At 42.4% G+C, this 20,017-nt stretch overlaps 1 protein-coding gene across 3 annotated transcripts in view; it reads right to left on the bottom strand.

Annotated features, from left to right (window-relative positions):
* TFRC (transferrin receptor) overlaps window positions 1–19,314 on the bottom strand; it is a 29,735-nt gene extending 10,421 nt beyond the window's left edge. The window contains exons 1-11 of one of the 3 annotated variants that reach the window (XM_054713887.1): window positions 19,225–19,314; window positions 12,419–12,477; window positions 11,436–11,643; window positions 10,733–10,931; window positions 9,524–9,673; window positions 9,281–9,383; window positions 7,406–7,519; window positions 6,648–6,746; window positions 5,637–5,776; window positions 2,147–2,304; window positions 409–528 (exon numbers count right to left, since the gene is read on the bottom strand). In XM_054713887.1, coding sequence (XP_054569862.1) covers window positions 409–528; window positions 2,147–2,304; window positions 5,637–5,776; window positions 6,648–6,746; window positions 7,406–7,519; window positions 9,281–9,383; window positions 9,524–9,673; window positions 10,733–10,931; window positions 11,436–11,643; window positions 12,419–12,454 — 1,327 coding nt within the window. In that variant the 5' untranslated portion in view covers window positions 12,455–12,477; window positions 19,225–19,314. The remainder of the gene's footprint in view (window positions 1–408; window positions 529–2,146; window positions 2,305–5,636; window positions 5,777–6,647; window positions 6,747–7,405; window positions 7,520–9,280; window positions 9,384–9,523; window positions 9,674–10,732; window positions 10,932–11,435; window positions 11,644–12,418; window positions 12,478–19,224) is intronic. The other 2 variants (XM_054713886.1, XM_054713885.1) reach the window with 2 other exon arrangements.
* Window positions 19,315–20,017: the final 703 nt, after the last annotated feature.

The following is a 20,017-nucleotide window of genomic DNA, read 5'->3' as shown; positions in this document are numbered from 1 at the left end:
TAATCAATCAATAAAATTTTTAAAAATGGATGATTCCCAGTATAATGAAGACACTTCATGGAAAGCTGTTTCAAAGTCAAAGGCAGGGATATAATGTATAGCATAGAGAATACAGTAAATGATACTGTAATAACTTTGTATAGTAACAGATGGTTACTAAACCTATCATGGTAATTATTTCATCAGGCATATAAAATGTCAATTCACTATGTGGAACACTTGAAATCAATTTGTATGTTAACTATATTTTCAAAAGTCAAAGGAAGATATAACAAAAGAAGATCTGCTTTATACTAAAGAACTCAATGTTTAGAAGGAGTGACAAAGGTAAAAGTGAGCAAAGCATGCTATAACATTTAAAACTATATGTAGCACATAGATATTCAGGTTGTCAAATTTGCACTCTACCTTGAAAAACCAAATCAGAGAATGTCTGGGCAAGTTCCAATAGAAGGGCTGTTCCCACACTGGATTTTGCAGCTCCAGGACCCCAGGCATCCCTCTGGGCCCCTACTATAATATACTGACCTTAAAAAAAAAAAATACAATGAGTTCTTAAATTGTTAATAAGCACATTCATAGAAGGGTAAAAATTAAGTAGATGCATTAAGGGTAAGAGAACCTTAGGACTTTGGGATTAAAAATTTGTATGACAATACTAATATTTTTCCTTATTAGTACTGGTCCTCTTTTTTACATTATCAATAAGTTTACTCATCAACTGAGTATTTGTGCTCACTTAGCCTATCTATACTAATAAAAGGGTAGTATGCTAATTAGACCAGACATCCTTCCAGATAAAGCCACAGCAGCTGCAAGGGCCCGTCCAGCACCACGGGAGAAAGGAGAAGGCCGGCCCCGTGCAAGAATGGAGGTGAGGCCAAAACCGGTTTGGCTCAGTGAATAGAGCGTCGGTCTGTGGACTGAAAGGTCCCAGGTTCGATTCCGGTCAAGGGCATGTACGTTGGTTGCGGGCACATCCCCAGTAGGGGGTGTGCAGGAGGCAGCTGATCGATGTTTCTCTCTCATCGATGTTTCTAACTCTCTATCCCTCTCCCTTCTTCTCTGTAAAAAAAAAAATCAATAAAATATTTAAAAAAAAAAGAAGAATGGAGGTGAGAAGGCAGGCGCCGTGGGAGAAGGGAGGTGAGAAGGCCAGCACCAGGGAAGAAGTGAGAAGGGAGAAGGCCAGTGACCCAGGAGAAGTGAGAAGGTGGCAGTTAAGGGATCAGGCGAGGAGGAGAGAACAGTTAGGCAGTTAGGGGGATCAGGCCAGGAGGGGAAAGCAGTTAGACAGTTAGGGGGATCAGGCCAGGAGGGGAGAGCAGTTAGACAGGGGCATCAGGCAGGTGAGCAGTTAGAAGCCAGTGGTTCCAGATTGCGAGAGGGGTCCCAGATTGGACAGGGTGCAGGCCGGGCTGAGGGGACCCCACCCTCCATGCACAAATTTCATGCACCGGGCCTGTAGTCCTATATAATAAAAGGCTAATATGCAAATAGACCAAACGGAGGAACGACTGGTTGCTATGATGTGCACTGACCACCAGGGGGCAGACACTCAACACAGTGTCAGTGCACTCCCACAGGGGAAGTGCCACTCAGTCAGAAGCTGGACTCACAGCTGGTGAGCACAGTAGTGGTGGCGGGAGCCTCTCTGCCTCCATATCAGGTGGACATCCCCCGAGGGCTCCCAGACTGCAAGAGGGCGCAGGCCGGGCTGAAGGACAAATTTCATGCACCGGGTCTCTAGTTGTTTAACACGCAACTTAAGTCCAAGGATTTCCAATACTCAATGATATGATGATTTGAATGCATTTAAAAGATAGATGACCTATCATCAGTAAATTATAGCCCACATGCTGATTCATTATGAATTGTCTATAGCTGTTTTCATGATATACTTAAAAGCAATTTTTAAGTCACAATGGTCAATTTTTGACAAGTTACTTTCCTGAGGCTTTATTTAGCTCCCAAGGAAACCAATAGCTAAATGACTCACTTTAAGACATACAAGAGTTAGCTTTTCACAAAGCCAAGAAAGCCTTTCTACACTCCCTACTCTGGCCACATGCTTAATAGGGAGAAAACCAGAAATACATAAATAGAGAAATAGACACAGTTAGATAGAGAAATCAGGGGTCTTTACCTGGTTCTTCAAAACCTTTAATAACACCAAAGGTATTTAAAATTCTTATCTCTTTCTGCACATTGTTCACAACGAGTTTCACATTCCTATTCTGTGTGGTTACCAGCTTACATAAAGCATCTGTTTTCCAAGAAGAAGGGCAGTCTCCTTCCATATTTCTAGAAGTAAAAAACAGAAATCAGCATTGAGTTACTGCTGCTTTCCCCAGGTTTACAAAATCAGTCCTTCTTACATACAGTAGAGTTCTAGGTTAAGAGGTCATATAAAAGATACAAAATTTACTCCCTAGTGCTATGTTTCTTATTCTGATCTGTAGACAACCATGAGTTACTTCCTGTTTAAGCACAATATTCTTACCTTCTTCTTCTGATGTTTGCCTTTCTGACAGAGAGCATAGTTTACATTTAAAATATATACCAAGATGAGCTCAGAATGAAGTTCATATATAAAAGTCCATTAATATATTCCCATGTTTGCCCTAGCCGGTTTGGCTCAGTGGATAGAGCATCGACATGTGGACTGAAGGGTCCCAGGTTTGATTCCTGGTCAAGGGCATATGCCCAGGTTTCGGGCTTGATCCCCAGTAGGGGGCATGCAGGAGTCAGTCGATCAATGATTCTCATCATTGATGTTTCTATCTCTCTCTCCCTCTCCCTTCCACTCTGAAATAAATAAAAAATATATTTTAAAATAAAAGAATGATTTGAAAGAGACCTTTAACCCTTTGCACTCGCTTGCTTTTTTCTCGATTCCTTTATTCTAATGCTAACTGTGTCGAGTCACACTCAACACCTGAGTTTTTATATCTACACTAATAAAAGAGAAAGATGCAAATTGACCATACCTCCGCTACGCCCACAAGCCAATCAGGAGCAAGTATGCAAATTAACCCAACAAAGATGGCGGTGGCTATGGAGCTGGAGCGAGCAGGAGGCTTGGGTTTTCCCTCCCCCCCCCCCCCCCCGCCCTGGTCTGCCCTGGCCTCTGCTCAAGGCTACAAGGTTTCAATTATAGAAGATAAATTCCAGATACCTGCTTCCAGCCTGCCCTGGCCTCTGCTCAAGGAGGCGCTGAAAAAAAAAAGCCCCTTACCCAGGCTGGCCACACCCCCATGTGGTGAGGGTCCCTGCTGGGGGGCTTAGCCAGCCTGCAAAGGGCCCTCAGCCCCTTACCCAGGCTGGCCACGCCCCCATGGAGTAAGAGTCCCCACTGGGGGGCGTGGCAAGCCTGCAAACAGCCATTAGCCCCTCACCCAGGCTGGCCAGGCACCCCAGTGGGAACCTCTACCCTGAAGGGGGTGTGGCCAGCCTGAAAACGTCCCTCAGCCCCTCACCAAGGCTGGCCAGGCACCCCATTGGGGACCCCCTCCCTTAAGGGGGTGTGGCCAGCTTGAAACAGCCCTCAGCCCCTCACCCAGGCTGTCCCACGCCCCTAGGGAACCCCCACCCTGATCCGGGACATCCTTCAGAGCAAACCAGCTGGACCCCACCTGTGCACTAGGCCTCTTATCTATACTAATAAAAGGGTAATATGCTAATTAGACTGGGAGACCTTCCAGGAGACCTTCCGGACATTCTTATAGACAAAGCCATGGTGGCGGTGCCAAGGTAGAGGCAGTTAGAGGCCAAGAGGGGAGGGCAGTTGTGGGTGATCAGGCTGGTGGGGGGTGGGGCCGTTGGGGGTAAGCAGACCAGCAGCGGGGCCAGTTGGGGGCGAGCAGGCCGGCAGGTGAGCGGTTAGGAGCCAGCAGTCCCAGATTGTGAGAGGGATGTCTTACTGCTGGTTTAGGCCCGATCCCTGTAAACTGGCAGTAGGACATCCTTCGAGGGGTCCCAGATTGGAGAGGGTGCAGGCCGGGCTGAGGAACACTGCCCCCCTCTTCCCCCCCCCCTGCACAAATTTTGTGCACCAGGCCTCTAGTATATATATATATATATATATATTCCCACATTTACTAACACCACTAACATGGGTAGTATGTATACAGGTTTATCTCAGTTATAAAAGAACTAGAGGCCTGGTGCACAAAATTTGTGCACTCGGGGGTGGGGTGGCATCCCTCAGCCTGGTCTGCACCCTCACAGTCCAGGAGCCCTCGGGAGGATGTCCGACTGATGGCTTAGGCCCACTCCAGAGGGAGCGGGCCTAAGCCAGCAGTCAGACATCCTTAGCACTGCTGTGGAGGTAGGAGAGGCTCCCGTCACTGACGCTGTGCTTGTGAGCCCGGCTTTTGGCTGAGCAGTGCTCCCTGGTGGTTAGTGGTCATGGTGACCAGTCATTCCACTATCGGGCTGAAAACAGCTTTCCGACATCCGCCAAGGGGTCCCAGATTGTGAGAGGGTGCAGGCCAGGCCGAGGGACCCCACTGGTGCACAATTGGGGCTGGGAAGGGACGCAGGAGGTTGGCCAGCCGGGGAGGGGCCGTGGGAGGGCTCTAGGGTGTGTCCAGACCATCTTGCTCAGTTCTGATCGGCTGGACCCCAGCAGCAAGCTAACCTACCGGTCGGAGCGTCTGCCCCCATAGCAGCCAGTGCATATCATAGCGATTGGTCGACCAATTGACTGTCTGCCCTGTGGTGGTCAGTGCACATCATAGCAAGCAGTTGAGTGGCCTTAGCATATCATTAGCATATTATCTTTGACTGCCAACTGGATGACTGGACACTTGGCATATTAGGCTTTTACTATATAGGATATTCTCAGAGAAAGGTAAGTATCACATGATCTCACTCTTATGTGGAATCTAATGAACAACATAAACTAAAGAACAAAACTAGATCTAAAGACACAGAAGCACCGAACAAACTGTCAAACCTCAGAGGGAAGGTAGAGGAGGGTGGGCAAGTGGGAAGAGATCAACCAATGAACTTGTATGCATATATGCATAACCCAGGAACACAGACAATAGTGGTGAAGGCCTCAGTGGTGGGTGGGGGCATGCACCAAGAGTTTGATTCCAGGTCATGGCAGATGCCCAGGTTTCAGGGTTGATCCCTAGGAGGCAGCTGATTGATGTTTTTCTCTCATCAACATTTCAATCTCTCTCCCTATCCTTTTCCTCTCTCTAAAAACCAACAAAAACATTAAAAAAAAAAAAAAAAAGAAAGAAAGAAAATCCAAAACTAATGAGTATTATAATAGCTCAACATGAATCCCAACAGATCTTCTCCAATAACTGAATGGGTTGCCATAGGCAACAAAGTGTTTAACCACAGGAAGTATTCAAATAAAGCTATGCTAGGTATACTGCACAAGGAATTCAATGAGTGAATTGAACAAGGACTCCTTGAGTTTATAAATCCAAGGTCTATCATTAATATCACTTTATGTTGGAAAATTTCATTTTTTATCTATACCAAGTTAATAGCTATCCATCCCCATGACCCAAATGTGGGAAACAATAGCCAATTGATTTAAGACTTTATCAAATCAACAGATTATCCTTAATCATAGTCTTACCATGCAAGGCAGTTTTCAAATAAGAACTTACTCAAATAGTTTCTCTGCAGCAGTTCTGGAAATGGTTTGAACAGGTATATTAGGCAATCCTGATGACTGAGATGGTGGAAACTGAGTATGATTGAAAGAAGGGAATCCCGGTGTATAAGGGTCACCTGTTCCCAGATGAGCCTAGTAAAACAAAAGAGTAATCACCTCTATCATGTACTTATTCAAGAAATTTCCTAGTAAGATTCAGATTGAGTATGAGGCGATAGCCCAAGCTTAGTTTAGTACCTGAAAGTCTGTAAGTGTGAGTGGCTCTATGATACATGACTCTTGCTTTTTATGGCATGTGCCAAATTCAATTGAAGACACTACAATAGTCTCCCCATCAGTGGGAAATATATTCCAAGACCCTAGTGACTAGGGCCTAGTAGATGCTTGAAACTGGGGATGAGTACTGAACCCTACATATACTATATACATACATATACTTTATTGCTTCCTCTTTGGCATATACAAACTGCTAACATCCCCACTCTTGCACTTTGGGACCATTATTGAATAAAATTAAGCTTTCTTGAACATAACCACTGCGATACCATGCCAGTCAATTTGATAACGGAGATGGCTACTTAGTGACTAATGAGCAGGTAGTGTATATAAAATTGATACACTGGACAAAGAGATGATTCCAATCGCAGGCTGGACAGACTGGGATAACTCAAAATTTCATTATGTTACTCAGGAAAGCACACAATTTAAAACCTATGAATTATTTCTGGAACTTTCCATGTAATATTCTCAGATCACAATTGACAGTGGATAAATGAAAGCAAAACAGTGGATACTAGGGGACTAGATTATACTGATAAAGTACTTTTAGCAATAAGTAGCAACTAGGTTTCAATGTCATATAATTTACCTTCTTGCTTACTGCTAAAACTCTCCCAGACAAAAGTATTTAAGGAAGGCACAGTTTTATTTCTACCAATGTAAGTGAAATCTAGCAATAATTTAGAGAACCCAAAAACTCATTTGCTCAAAAATAAGAACTCACATGTCCAAAGACTGGAAGATCTGCATTAACAACGGGAAATTTAGTAGAATCCATGTAGATCAAAACACCAATTGCATTTAAACTTTCAGCATTTGCAACCTAAAAAACAAAACACAAAGCTCAGAGTATGAAGACCTAATCATACAAATTTAGAATACATACTAGACTTCATGCTAACTGACAAAGGGTTACAGAGGATAACACCTATATTCCCTATATTCAAAATAGCTTATGTTTAGAAAAAATGTCTTAATAGTAACTAAGAGTTTAGAAGAGAAATAATAAAAACCCATCCAAGATATTTACTAATATCTTACTAATATCAAATAAGAAATTACTAAAATAGTTTCTTGATATGTTCCATTTTAACTCCTTGTGTAGGTGTGACTTTTTAATTTTCCTTTTCCTAAAACCTACTTATAATTGATGAATATATATATATATTTTTTATATGTGTGTGTGTGTGTATATATACACACACACAAAACTTTGTTACATAGGTAATTTAAACTGCTTTCACTGAAGCATTTTTGATGAGTTCATTTTCACTGAAAGATAATGGATACAAAATAATCCAAGAGGATATGCCAGTTTTGAAGTATCCTATTGACTTTAGATAACTGGTATTCACTGAGTACTTTAATAAATTTATATTATCAGGTATGAGCATTTAAGACCACTTGTTTTCAGAATGTAATAAAATAACAATAGCATTTAACTGAGGAAGCTTATGACACCAATGTATAACTCATACTTACCTTTTCAGCAAACGTGATTTTCCCTGCTCTAACAAGCACTAAAGATCCATTCACAGGAGTATTTAAGGCCTCAAAGTCTTGTTTAGTGCCAAAATTAGCATGGACCAGTTTACCCTAAAATAAAGACATCAGACTTAATGAGCATTATGGTATTAGAACAGCCAGAGTCTAAGGCAGAATGGTTTTACAGATCAAACTCAAGAGGTAAAAAAGGACCAGGACCTAGAAAGGACACATGTGATTTCTAGTCAAAAGGAGTCAGGGATGCCTGACCACTGTGGCTCACTGGTTGAACATTGACCCATGAACCAGGAGGTCATGATTCGATTCCTGGTCAGGGCACATACCCGGGTTGCAGGCATGATCTCCAGAAGGAGGCAGCCAGATCGATGATTCTCTGCCATCAATGATGTTTCTATCTCTCTCTCCCTTCCTCTTTTGAAATCAATAAAAACGTATTTTTTTAAAAAGTAGTTAGGGTTATCAGGAATGAAGTCAACATTTCTGATCTCCTACATTCATGTCTTTCACTATCCCACGCTATCTTTAATCTACATTGATATATTTAGATTAAGTAATCTATTTTACATTATTGCTTCAGACATCTTGGGGGAAGAGAAAGGATAGCAAAATATGTTAAACACAGAGATAGGCTAGCCATGGCAGCACCAATTATGTAATGGTCTCATACCTGAACCCCAGACCCAGACAACTGAAGACATACATACTCCCTAACTGAAAGCTCTGATAATAAATTTGTCCAAGAATGGTCTATTACAGTGGTCAGCAAACTGCGGCTCGCGAGCCACATGCGGCTCTTTGGACCCTTGAGTGTGGCTCGGCGTTAGAACCTCTTCTTCAAAATAGACTCACCCAGGCCGAAAACCGACTTCTGCACATGGGCCACGAAGTTTCAATCGCACTGTATGTGTGCGCCTGCACGTGGTATTTTGTGGAAGAGCCACACTCAAGGGGCCAAAGAGCCGCATGTGACTTGTGAGCCACGGTTTGCCGACCACTGGTCTATTATAACAAAGCAACTTGCATAGATCAATATTTAGATGTTTATGTAAGCTGTCATCATAATGTTCCTAAACTCTATTAAGAGTTCAGATAAACTGACATTAATAACAAAATATCTAAATAGAGAAAGCTTGCAGAGGAACTAAGATCCTTAATGTTTTTTAACAGAACAATCCACTCACCTCCAAACCCCTAACTCGTAGGTAACCAGGCAAAGCGACACAGCACAGGTTAAGCAGGAAGACAAGAGAATAAAACTTCATCTGGCTTAAAAGGCATCCACTAGAAAGGCCCCTGACATACGTATATGTGGTTTTATAACCTGAAAAACCTAGACAGAACTATTCTATCTAGCCGTTTTTTAATTTTCGTAATAGTTGGGCCATATTTGCCTAAATTCCATGACATCAAGTATTAAAGAATCGAGCTAAGATTGGTTGCAGCCAAGATGGTATTGATCTGTCCCCACATAAGGAGGAATCTGATATATGCAAATACATACTACCATGTGTCAGGCACTGTACAAAGCTCTAGGACTCCTTCTTGAATCTACGCATCAGTCCCTTTCTCCAGATTGCTGAAACCTTTGTAAATCTGGGACAGACCCCAGCAAGAGCAGAGTGAAGAGAAGGGAGCAGTAGGATTACTTAGAGCCTTGCCAACCAAGATGAAGATCTGAGATTTCATTTTAACCATGGCATAGGAGGGTGAAGAATAAGAATATCTCATGACCAGTTACATTTCACAAGTAAATTTATACTATAACTCCTAAGAACAGTAAAGACAATGAGCTTGTGAGCTATTCAACAGAAAGAAGAAAAAAAAAACCATGCAGTATTTTGTCTTACTTACAGTAACTGTCGTAGCCTTACTGTATGCCACGTAACCCTGAGGATTCTCCACAAGGAATCCCGCGCCATCTTTCACATTCGTTAGGGTCACTGAGTTTGGATCACTGTTAAAAAATATTATGTTAGAATGAAACTAAGACCACCATTGGGAAAAAATTTAAATAGCTTTAATACATTTAGTCTTTGCTATATTTATCATTAACTAAAGTAGCTCCTTCTATAAGTTTACCATCTTTCAACGTACCTGCCTTTGACCTGAATCTTAACAAAATGTTCATTATGCCAGGCTTTGCTGAATTGAAGTTTACGAAATTTATCTTCAATATAAAAAGCAAGGTTTGTATCTTTTTGAGATCCAGCCTCACGAGGAACATAAGAATTTTCATTCAGCTGCCTGGAGGAAAAAATGTCACTCTTAAAATAAACATTAAACTCAAATATCAAACAAATTGTTTTTTAATTGAGAGAACATTGGTTAATAACATTACATAAGTTTCAGGTATAGACCATTATTTTCACCTACTTTAAAGTATTGTGAATCCCCTGGAAGCAAAACTGCTTATTGTGATCTGCCATGGCTATTTGTAAATATACATGGCATATTAGTTATTTGATCTTTTTCTCTTAGTAGACAATACTCTCACTTCATTCATAATGCCTGATGTACAGTATATACAAAAGTATTCATCAGATGGGCTAAAAATGCCAATATTTCTAATTGAAGACTAAAAGAACTATTGTACCATTGGAAACTATAGGAAGCTAGTAAAGCTAGAAAAAGGTAAAATATAAATTTGTCCTTTACAGTGTTAGATATGTGTATAAGGAAGAATTTAAAAATCTAAGGGTCGCCCTTTTGTGGCTCAGTTGGTTGAGCGTGGACCATGCATCAAAAGGTTGCTGGTTGATTCCCTGTCAGGGCACCTACCAGGTTGTGAGCTAGATCCCCTGTAGAGGGATGCAGGAGGCAGCCAATTGATGTTTTTCTCTCTATATATATAATCAATTTAAAAATATCTAAGGACAGAAACCTTTACAACACTTTTTAAGGCATGGATTAATGAGTGAGAACCAGAAGAAATCAAGGAATACTAGAGACATGTCAATTAGTCTCGACCCAGAGAATCATTGATTGGCTGCCTCCATTGGGGATCGGACCCACAACCATGTGCCCTTGACTGGAATCGAACCTGGGACCCTTCAGTCCAAAGGCTGATGCTCTATCCACAGAGCCAAACTGGCTAGGGTGGACCTGTGAATTCTTTTTAAGAAAAAGGAAAGTCCCCACAAAAGTTCTCCTCTTTTCCCTATCAACATAGTTTGAATTCTTTACTGACTCCTTTACCCTCTAACAAAACGTGGGAAGTCTCCCCTACTCTAAAAAGCCTTTCCTCCAGACCGGTCACCTTTGTTTAGATATTAAGGTCGAACTTGTGAAGTCGCTCAAACTTACCTGATTGTGTTGGTGAACTCTATGGTATTCAGTTTCTTTGACAACATTGCTTTGAGGTCTGACCAAAATAACTGGGGAGATACTTCAGGCAGTTTCTCTTCAACTTCCTCTTCAGTCTCTATCGCTGCAGACTCTGTTTTCTCACATTCAGTTTTTGGCTCTACACGTTTACAATAGCCCAAATAGCCAATCAAAAATCCTAAAGATGAAAAATTACAAAGCTGAATTCACAGAATTTTATTTATAACCTATTGCTATAGGGATTAAAATATTCTCAGTTAGTCTTGAGAATACTGTTTTTAATCTAATTTAAAGCAGTTAGAAAGGAATCAATGTATGTTTTATATATTTTAAACCGTTTAATCTAATAAATTACATAATAATTTTTTTTTAAAGTTACCTTTTCAAAGCATGGGTGCCTTTTCTTTCTAGTAGCCTTCCTTGAATCCTTAGGCCAAGCTTCTATGCTACAAATATCCTGAGCATATTTCTAGTCTAACATTTGCACATTACACTGAAATGATTCATGTGCCTCGTTCTCCCACCAGGCTAAACCCAAAGACAGGTATAGAATCTTAATTATTGTATTTCTACTACCTCACACAATGGCACACAAGGTACAATATAAATGTTTGCTGAATTGAATTAACAACTTCCGAGAATTGGTGACAAGGAACATTTAAGTTTTAAATGGCACTCTTACCAATCAAGAAAAAGATGATGAGAGCAATAGTCCCACAGCAGATTAATCCATTAAGCCTTTTCCGTTTTGCGGTGTGAGCACGATTACCCCTCATGTTATTGTCAATCTCTTCTTCGTCTGCAGCTAGTTTCATCTCCACACGACTGTTATCGCCATCTACTTGCCGTGTGAGACTAAACCGGCTATATGACAACGGTTCTCCACCAAACTGAGATTTTTTTAAAAATAAAGAAAGCATTAAGAAGGGAGTAGGAATATTAACAAAAACATTTGGTCAGGCAATATTCTTATTATTGGGCCATTACTATGACTTGTGATATGTTCTTAAGGAAAAAGAAGTCCCTGCCCTAGCCGATTTGGCTCATTGGATAGAGAGTCGGACTGGGAACTGAAGGGTCCTGGGCCGATTCCAGCCAAAGACACGTACCTGGGTTGCAGGCTCAATCCTGACCCTGGTCGGGGTGTGTGGGGGAAGCAACCAATTAATATGTCTCTCTCACATCTAGGTTTCTCTCTGTCTCTCCTCCCTTCCACTCTCTCCAAAAATCAATGGAAAAATATCCTGGGTGAGGATTAACAACAAAAGCAGTTTCTTTTTTCAAACCAATATTCTTCTGTGCACCCAGTTCTGTCAATGGCAGGTTATGGCTAGAACATATACTGGCCTTCTTCATCTCCTTCAGCCTTTTCATTCAGGTTTGGTTATGTAAATACATGTTGATCTATGCTTTTAGTTCTTCTGATCTACTTGGCAGTTCCCCTCCACAATGCCCCAAATACCCGGAAAGTCCTGACAAGATTTTCCATAGTTAATTCTATTCAATACTAAATACTATATTCTTCTTTTGTGGGATGAGTTATTTGTAAATGAATACCTGATAACAGCTTTGGATAGTATTTCATGCTTACTTGGTGAAAGTCATTATTACATACTTCACATTCTTACAAACTATTGACAGAAATATAAACTTAAAATATCTTACCAAGTTGGAGAATGCTGATCTGGCTTGATCCATCATTCTGAGCTGCCACACAGAAGAGCCTAGTAATAAAACAGAATTATCCTAATGAGATAGATGCCACTGTATCTAAATAATAAAAGCTTTTTATTACCACACTAGATTATGTATCAGTTACTTTTTAAATTTTTTTATATTTTAATTCTTAATTTTTAAATTTTATTATTATTATTTAATCCTCACCTGAGGATATTTTTCCATTGATTTTTAGAGTGGGAGAGAGGGAAAGACAGAAATATCAATGTGAGCGAAACACATCTATTGGTTACTTCCTGCACATGCCTGACCAGGGCCTGGGCTGTGGAGAAGCCTGCAACCTAGGAATATGCCCTTGACCAGAATCGAACCCAGGACCCTTTAGTCCACAGGCCAATGCACTATCCACTGAGACAAACTGGGTAGGGCTTAATTTTTATTTTTTAAAATATATTTGTACATTTCAGAGAGGAAGGGAAGAGACAGAAACATCAATGATGAGAATCACTGATCGGCTGCCTCCCACCCACCCCCTTCTGGGGATAGAGCCCACAACCCAGGCATGTGCCCTGACCAGGAATCGAACCATGACCTCCTGGGTTCATAATCGACGTTCAATCACTGAGCCATGCCAAACAGGCTCAAATTTACTTTTAAATATTATCACCTTTCTAGAAAGGGCCTCTCACCAAGATATTTAGTTTACATGACAACTAAGTTTATTGCAATCTTTGATCAGATACCAAATTGAGGTACGGTGGGTAGACAGCCTCAAGGACATTATTGGGAGAAATAAGAAATTTCAATATATATTATATACTGGAATAGTATTGCATCAATGTTAGATAGATTTGGGGAATGTGATAATGGTATTGCGTTTTTGGAGATTAATGGGTAAAAATTTAAGGATGAGGTATTATAATGCCTTTAACTTTCATTTAAAAAGTATATAAGAATTAAAGCAAATGTGGAAACTGTTAATGACTGATGAGTCTAGGTAAAGGGTGTACGGATATGCATATTACTGTTACTTCAATTTTTCTTGTGGGCTTGAAATTTTTTTCAAAATTAAAAACGTGGGGAAAACTAGTTAAGACTGTCATCCATGGTATGTAAATTTATGTAACTGAATTTAGTTGAAGGGACAATACAAAAGAAATAGATTGGCACCTGAAAAAAAAAACAAAAAACAAAGCATCTACAATAGAAAAGGAGAGAAAACCTGATCCTTCTGATTAAATGAACAGTTCCTATAAATGACATGATAGATCTTTGATGCAAAAAGAATACACAAAAAGAAAAACAGAGTATGCTGTTTCCTAGATGAAGAGCCAAATTATCTGAGTGGTCAAGTGACTTGTTCAAGGCTGAAAAATTATAATCTAAAAATGAAGTTCAGCCGAAACCGGTTTGGCTCAGTGGATAGAGCATCGGCCTGCGGACTGAAAGGTCCCGGGTTCGATTCCGGTCAAGGGCATGTACATTGGTTGCGGGCACATCCCCGGTAGGGGGTGTGCAGGAGGCAGCTGGTCGATGTTTCTCTCTCATTGATGTTTCTAGCTCTCTATCCCTCTCCCTTCCTCTCTGTAAAAAATCAATAAAAAAATATTAAAAAAAAAATAAAAATGAAGTTCAATGTGTTACTGGGTTATAGAAATTGTGTTCTCGCTTCTAAAAATATTAAGAAACTAATCTTAACTTTTTCCAAAGAAAAACATACCTCTATAGCCAATAAAGTCCTACGTTAAGTTAAAACATAACTATTAACTGAAACCTGGATTTTTAATTTGGTTTGAGTGCATCCACACACTGGAAAATGATATTATGTTGAGATGTATAAAATGATCATTTATGCCATACTATCTATTTTATGGCTTTTTCGATACTACCAGTACACTTACAGCACATTTAACACCCACATGACACAAAGCAAGTTGTGAGATATATGCAGACTGTAAAACAAAAGACATTATACAAACTAAAATTAGAAAAGTCTCCTATCAAAACCTATAACACATTTTATTTAAGTCTGTAGCTTTAAATAAAATGTGTTATAGGTTTAAGTCCAGAGCCAATAACCTATAAATAGATCAGCCCTAGCCGGTTTGGCTCAGTGGATGAAGCGTCGGCCTGCAGACTCAAGGGTCCCGGGTTCGATTCCGGTCAAGGGCATGTACCTTTGTTGCGGGCACATCCCCGGTAGGGAGTGTGCAGGAGGCAACTGATGATGTTTCTCTCTCATCGATGTTTCTAACTTTCTATCCCTCTCCCTTCCTCTCTGTAGAAAATCAATAAAATATATTTCAAAAAAAAAAAAGAAAAAAAAAATAGATCATATTCTTAGAAGCACAATCTCTTGCCCCATCTGGTACAAAATGCTTATCACTATCGCTGCACCAGAACTGCCCTAACCCAATCACTAGAGCCAGAACTAGAAGGCCCCACCCTGAGCCAATTCTAATCACCCTTTTCTAGGAAAAAGCAGCTTACTTTAATGCTCATCTGAATCAGCCATTCCTCAAGGTTTCTAGTTTTAAATTAATTTTAACACTAAAGTGACAACATATTTAAAAAAATGATCTAAATAAAGGATTTAAATAAATGAGATTGCACATCTAAGGATGGTTTTGTATAATTAAAATCAAAGCATATTTTTTACTGAGAAAACAGATATTTCTATTTCAATCCCCAGATACAAAATTGAGACTATAACATAAAAGAAATCAAGTCAGAGGAAAAAATTATGACCTAGGCAATTCCTATTTTAACAGACCTGTGAAGAATATAATGCTATGACATCCACAAAAGTTATTCCTGAAGTTTTACATACAGCAAATTTGAGTCATTCTTTTAAAATTACCTCATACACCCATTCTGTTTCAAATAAAAAAATAAAAATAAAACTACCAAAACACATAGTAAAGCCTTCTATTTAAAAGAACCCCTTAATGAATTTTCTTCCAACTGAAATCATTAATTTAAATATTCTAAAAGCACGGACGAGAAACTTTTCAGACTAGTTGCAATAACACTATCCTATCTATAAACACATCCAGCAACTCATATTTGGCTTATTTCAAGATATCACCACCAATGCTGATAATCTATTACAAGAAACAAACCAGCCCTAACCAGTTTGGCTCAGTAGACAGAGAGTCGGCCCAAGGACTGAAGGGTCCAGGGTTCTATTCCAGTCAAGGGCAGGTACCTCGGTTTCAAGCTCGATCCCTAGCACTGGTCGGGGATCCCTAGTACTGGTTGGGTCTCGTATGGGAGGCAACCGGTTGATGTGTCTCTCTCACATGTTGTTTCTCTTTGTGTCTCTCCTCCTCCCTTCCACTCTCTCCAAAAATCAATGGAAAAATATCCTGGGGTGAGGATTAACAAAAAGAAACAAACCAAACATCACTTTGATTTTTATTCATATGAGCACCTGGTATACCTTTGGTGTTCTTAACAATAAATGGGAAAACTCCTCAGTTGCTCACATTAATAATGATGATTAAGGTAAGCAAAACAGAGCCCGTGTTTCTGAACATGGAATGGAAGGAGGATCTGAAATGTTTTCAATTGAGCCATGGAATGGAAGGCAGGAGACAGGCAAAGGTAGTCGACTACAATTTCAAACTTCTTTAAAATTCAAACATTATTCCTACTTTCTTTAATATTGGCATTAATTTCTATTTAATTTTTTAAATACAGTAATTATCTTTTGAGGTCTTAAGCTCATTTGGGGTGTCTCAAAACCAGGAGGGCAGGAACTAAACTATACTTTCACCTATGTATAACACTCAAAGCTGCTACTCCATTTTACTTGAAATAAAAACAAGACACTTGTTATCACTGAAAAGAGGCCCCAGTTCCAAAGTCCTTGGAGCTCAGATAAAGGGAAGTTCCTTTTGCCTGCTTGAGGCTGTTCTAGAGGCCTTCACTGCCTAATACTTCACTGCCCTCTACTTTCTCCACATGAAACAGACGCCAGTCATGCCTTTACCCACTAACATTCTTTCCCTGTTCTTGAAGTCCTACTCAAGGGCCATCTCTGTGAAGCCTCTTCTGATTGTTTTGCTAGCCCTAAATAATACTTGACATGGAATTACATGGTAGTGAGATTCTATTTCTTAATATAGGGGCATGCTTAATGTATGAAGTTCATTTTTCATATCATTTGGAAATGATAAGAATATAATGAAACCTGATATCTGGAATCTTTTCCTATAACGTCACTATTCTGTTTTATCCTGAAATCACTGAGCAAAGCTTGGGTAGTAGGGAGATTTTTAAAAGTAGAAAACTTTAAAGCTTACATGGGTAAGGCTCCAAGACTTCAAGCAATTGATTACTGATACCCATTTTGCAAAAATATTTCCCTAGACAACTAACTATGCATTTGCCAGTGAAAATGAGACTACATGAACTTATAAAACTTTTGCAGGGCCCTCGGAACTCATACTTGAATATACACAGAATGACTTGTAAAGAGAAGGTCAAGGTCTTTCCTAGCTTTAAGAGCCTACATTGAAAAGGCAATGGAGGAAATAAAGAAAACAAGCAGTATCTTTACTACCATTCAGCTTTCTGAAAAAAAGATTGCCCAACTGGAAGATGAGGACCACAGGAAGTCATTGCAGTTTGCCTGTGTAGTGCTCAAGGAAAGCCTACAGAAGGCAAACACACAAGAAGAGTTCCAAATGGCCTCAGAGGACTTAAAAAGGCCTCAGAGAAGAGAGACATAGATTGGTTGCCTCCCGCACAGAGCCTCAATCCGGGATCAAACCTGCAACCGGGGTATGTGCTCTGACCGGGAATTGAACCCGCCACCTTGGGTGTACAGCAGGATGCTCCAATTACATCACCCGGGACAAGATCATTTTTAACTAGCTTTCATTGTTGTCTAATTTAAGTTCAGCTGTGAGCCTTGCTTCATTTTCAGTAAGTACATGTACATTATCAGAGGCAATAAATGCCTCCCCTGAGGGCAGAATTAGCCAAGTAACTTCCCTATCCAACAATCTTCAGCAGACTAGAAGCACGCCATTACCTGACAAAGAACATTCCATCAAAGACAAATTATGGTAGCTAATCCTCACTTGAGGATTTTTTTTCTATTGATTTTCAGAGAGTGGAAGGGAGAGGGGAGGGGGCAGGAAAAGGGGGAGAGAAAGAGAGAGATATCTATTGGTTACCTCCTGCATGGGGCCCAGGGACGCTGGATCCCAGGTGTGTGGCTTGGGACCCGCAACACTTGGATGTGTGCGCCAACACTTGTTGGCCAGGCTCAAAGACAAATTAAAGGGTGCTATGCTATTAATAGACTTTTGGAAAATTTACTATCAATGACAAAAATGTTTTAATTCTGGATTTTTTTTGGTCAAGCATACCGAGTTTATTATAATCCAAAACTGAGGGGGAGGGGTGTGTGTGGCTGGGGGATGTCAGCAGGGCCAGCAAGTACTAGCATGCCTACATTTTCACAACTTCTGTAGAAATCACTTAAAATATTTGTCAGAGGTCAAGCGCCCCAGCTCAGAAACAACTGAATCAGCATCTAGTATTCCAAACTCATATATAAGCACAGAATAGAGATATCGGGTATCTACATGACCTCGGTAACTGGACTATATCCTACTGCAGTCCTGTTAACCCCCTCAACCCCGCCAAGAACACAGGATAAAAGAGCAGTCACGTTCTTCGGGGTACCCAAGGTCACCAGTGTGCAGAGGTAAAGCGTTAACCGAAAAGGGTCAAGTCACAAAGTCCGCTTCTCCCAGCGACCACCGTAGAGAGCCAGAGAGCCGTCGGACCAGAAACGGTGACACAATGGACCTTGGACCACATCGCCAATTGTGCAAATCGCTTCCCATCCCAACAACTTTTACTCAGCCTCGAGACCACCGAGGTTTTATCCCCAGGGTCTCCCATTTCACAGCCAGGAGAGCCGAGCCAGTCGGTGTTCAGTCGGCTCCTTGTCTGGGGAAAACTGAGAACCCACACACGAGCCCAACTGCAGCGAGTGGCCGGCGAGATCAGGTGATGCCGGCGAGTTCCAACGCACAGCTCCCAGAAACCCCTATCGCAACGCCCCGGGCAAACCAGTAATCGAATCCCGGGCCGCTCGGTTCCCTTCAGCAGGGAGCCCAGGTGCCGGGGCGAGCGCCAAGGAAGCGAAGGGCCACCAGCTCAAGGTCACCCCCGCACCCCGACAGCCATTCCCCGGGGACACTTCCTAGAGCGGCCACGTGCTCGCGGCGGAGCGGGCCAAGCCTGCAGCAGCGCGGCCGGCCCGGCGCGGGGCGGACCCCTCGCCCCCGAGCCCGCGGCGCAGGGCTGTCCCCACGAGGACCTGCAGCTTTTCAGGGCCGGCTCGTGAGAACCGGGGACCGTGTGGCCTGAGGGGCCGGAAGCAGAATGGCGGGGCGCCGGGGTGACAGTTGGGAACCCTCCAGCTCGCCCTCGAGAGTCCTAACAGGGACGCCACGCGGCTCTCGGCGGCTCAGGCGAGCAGGGAGCAGAAAAGAAGGCAGGGGCAGCCCCGCTCTGCCCCGCCGATCCGCCCCGGTGCACCTGCCGCCCGCTCCTCGCGCCCAGGCGGCCTCCTCCCCATTCGCACGCGGGCCCCGCTCCACCCCGCCCGCCCGCCCGCCCGGCTCCCTGGAGGCGCGGCAGCTTCCCCACGTCGCCCGCGGCTCCCGAGGAGACGGGACAGCACCGAGCGGGGCCGCTCGGCAGATCGCCCGGACCTGCCCCGCAGAAGCAACGGGTCGTAGGGGTTCTAGTAGCGGCGCGTCACTCACCCCGGAGCCCCTCCGCCCGCAGTTCACCGCACCTCCGCCGACTCAAGCTGACACTCTGAGCCGGCTGCGGTCCCACCCGCCATTTATAGTCTGGCCCCGCCTCCTGCGACCCCCCGCGGGCTTGCGTCACTTCCTGCCGCACGTACACCTACAGAGCCGTTCTGCAAACGGATCGCCCCCGGCGAAACACGCGCAGGACCTGGGCCCGCCTCCAGAGCGAGGCGAGGGGCGGGGCAGGGTGAGGGAAAAGGCGCCAAGTCTTTAGGTGCGAGCGGAGCGGGAGGGGCGGGAGGGGCGGGGCGGGGAGTGATTGACACACCACCTGCGGCCCGGAGTCTCTCGGCTGGGGTGCGGCCCGCAACTCTACAACCCCGATCCTTCAGTCTAACCTTGACGGGTCACCAGGCCTTGCAGGGCAAGGTCAAATGGTGTTAAGGTTTGCTCCTAAATGTTGTCTTCTTACACCGAAATAATTCCTTTAAAGCATATGTCCTTGGTGGAATATTAGGTAGCCACTAAAGACATATTGTGCAGGTATATTTTGCAATCTCGGGGATACTTAGGCTAAGCAAAAAGGAAAAATGATTAAAAGTAAAATGCAAATTTGTACTTAGGATGTGGAAAAGCTACTCATGAACCAAGACTGGCCGTGCTTCACCTAATGTTTAATGCGTGAGGGAATGGAAGGGAAACAGAAAAAGAGATTAGAATGATAGAATTGAGGATGAACTTTTATGTTCATTGCCATTGTTACAGGATTCTTCAGTGCATAATAAATAAAATTGAATTCTTG

The sequence above is a fragment of the Eptesicus fuscus genome, chromosome 3, assembly GCF_027574615.1.
Source record: "Eptesicus fuscus isolate TK198812 chromosome 3, DD_ASM_mEF_20220401, whole genome shotgun sequence".
Classification (NCBI taxonomy): Eukaryota; Metazoa; Chordata; class Mammalia; order Chiroptera; family Vespertilionidae; genus Eptesicus; species Eptesicus fuscus.
Note: the sequence above shows the minus strand (reverse complement) of the source record. Positions and strands in the feature narration are given on the sequence as shown.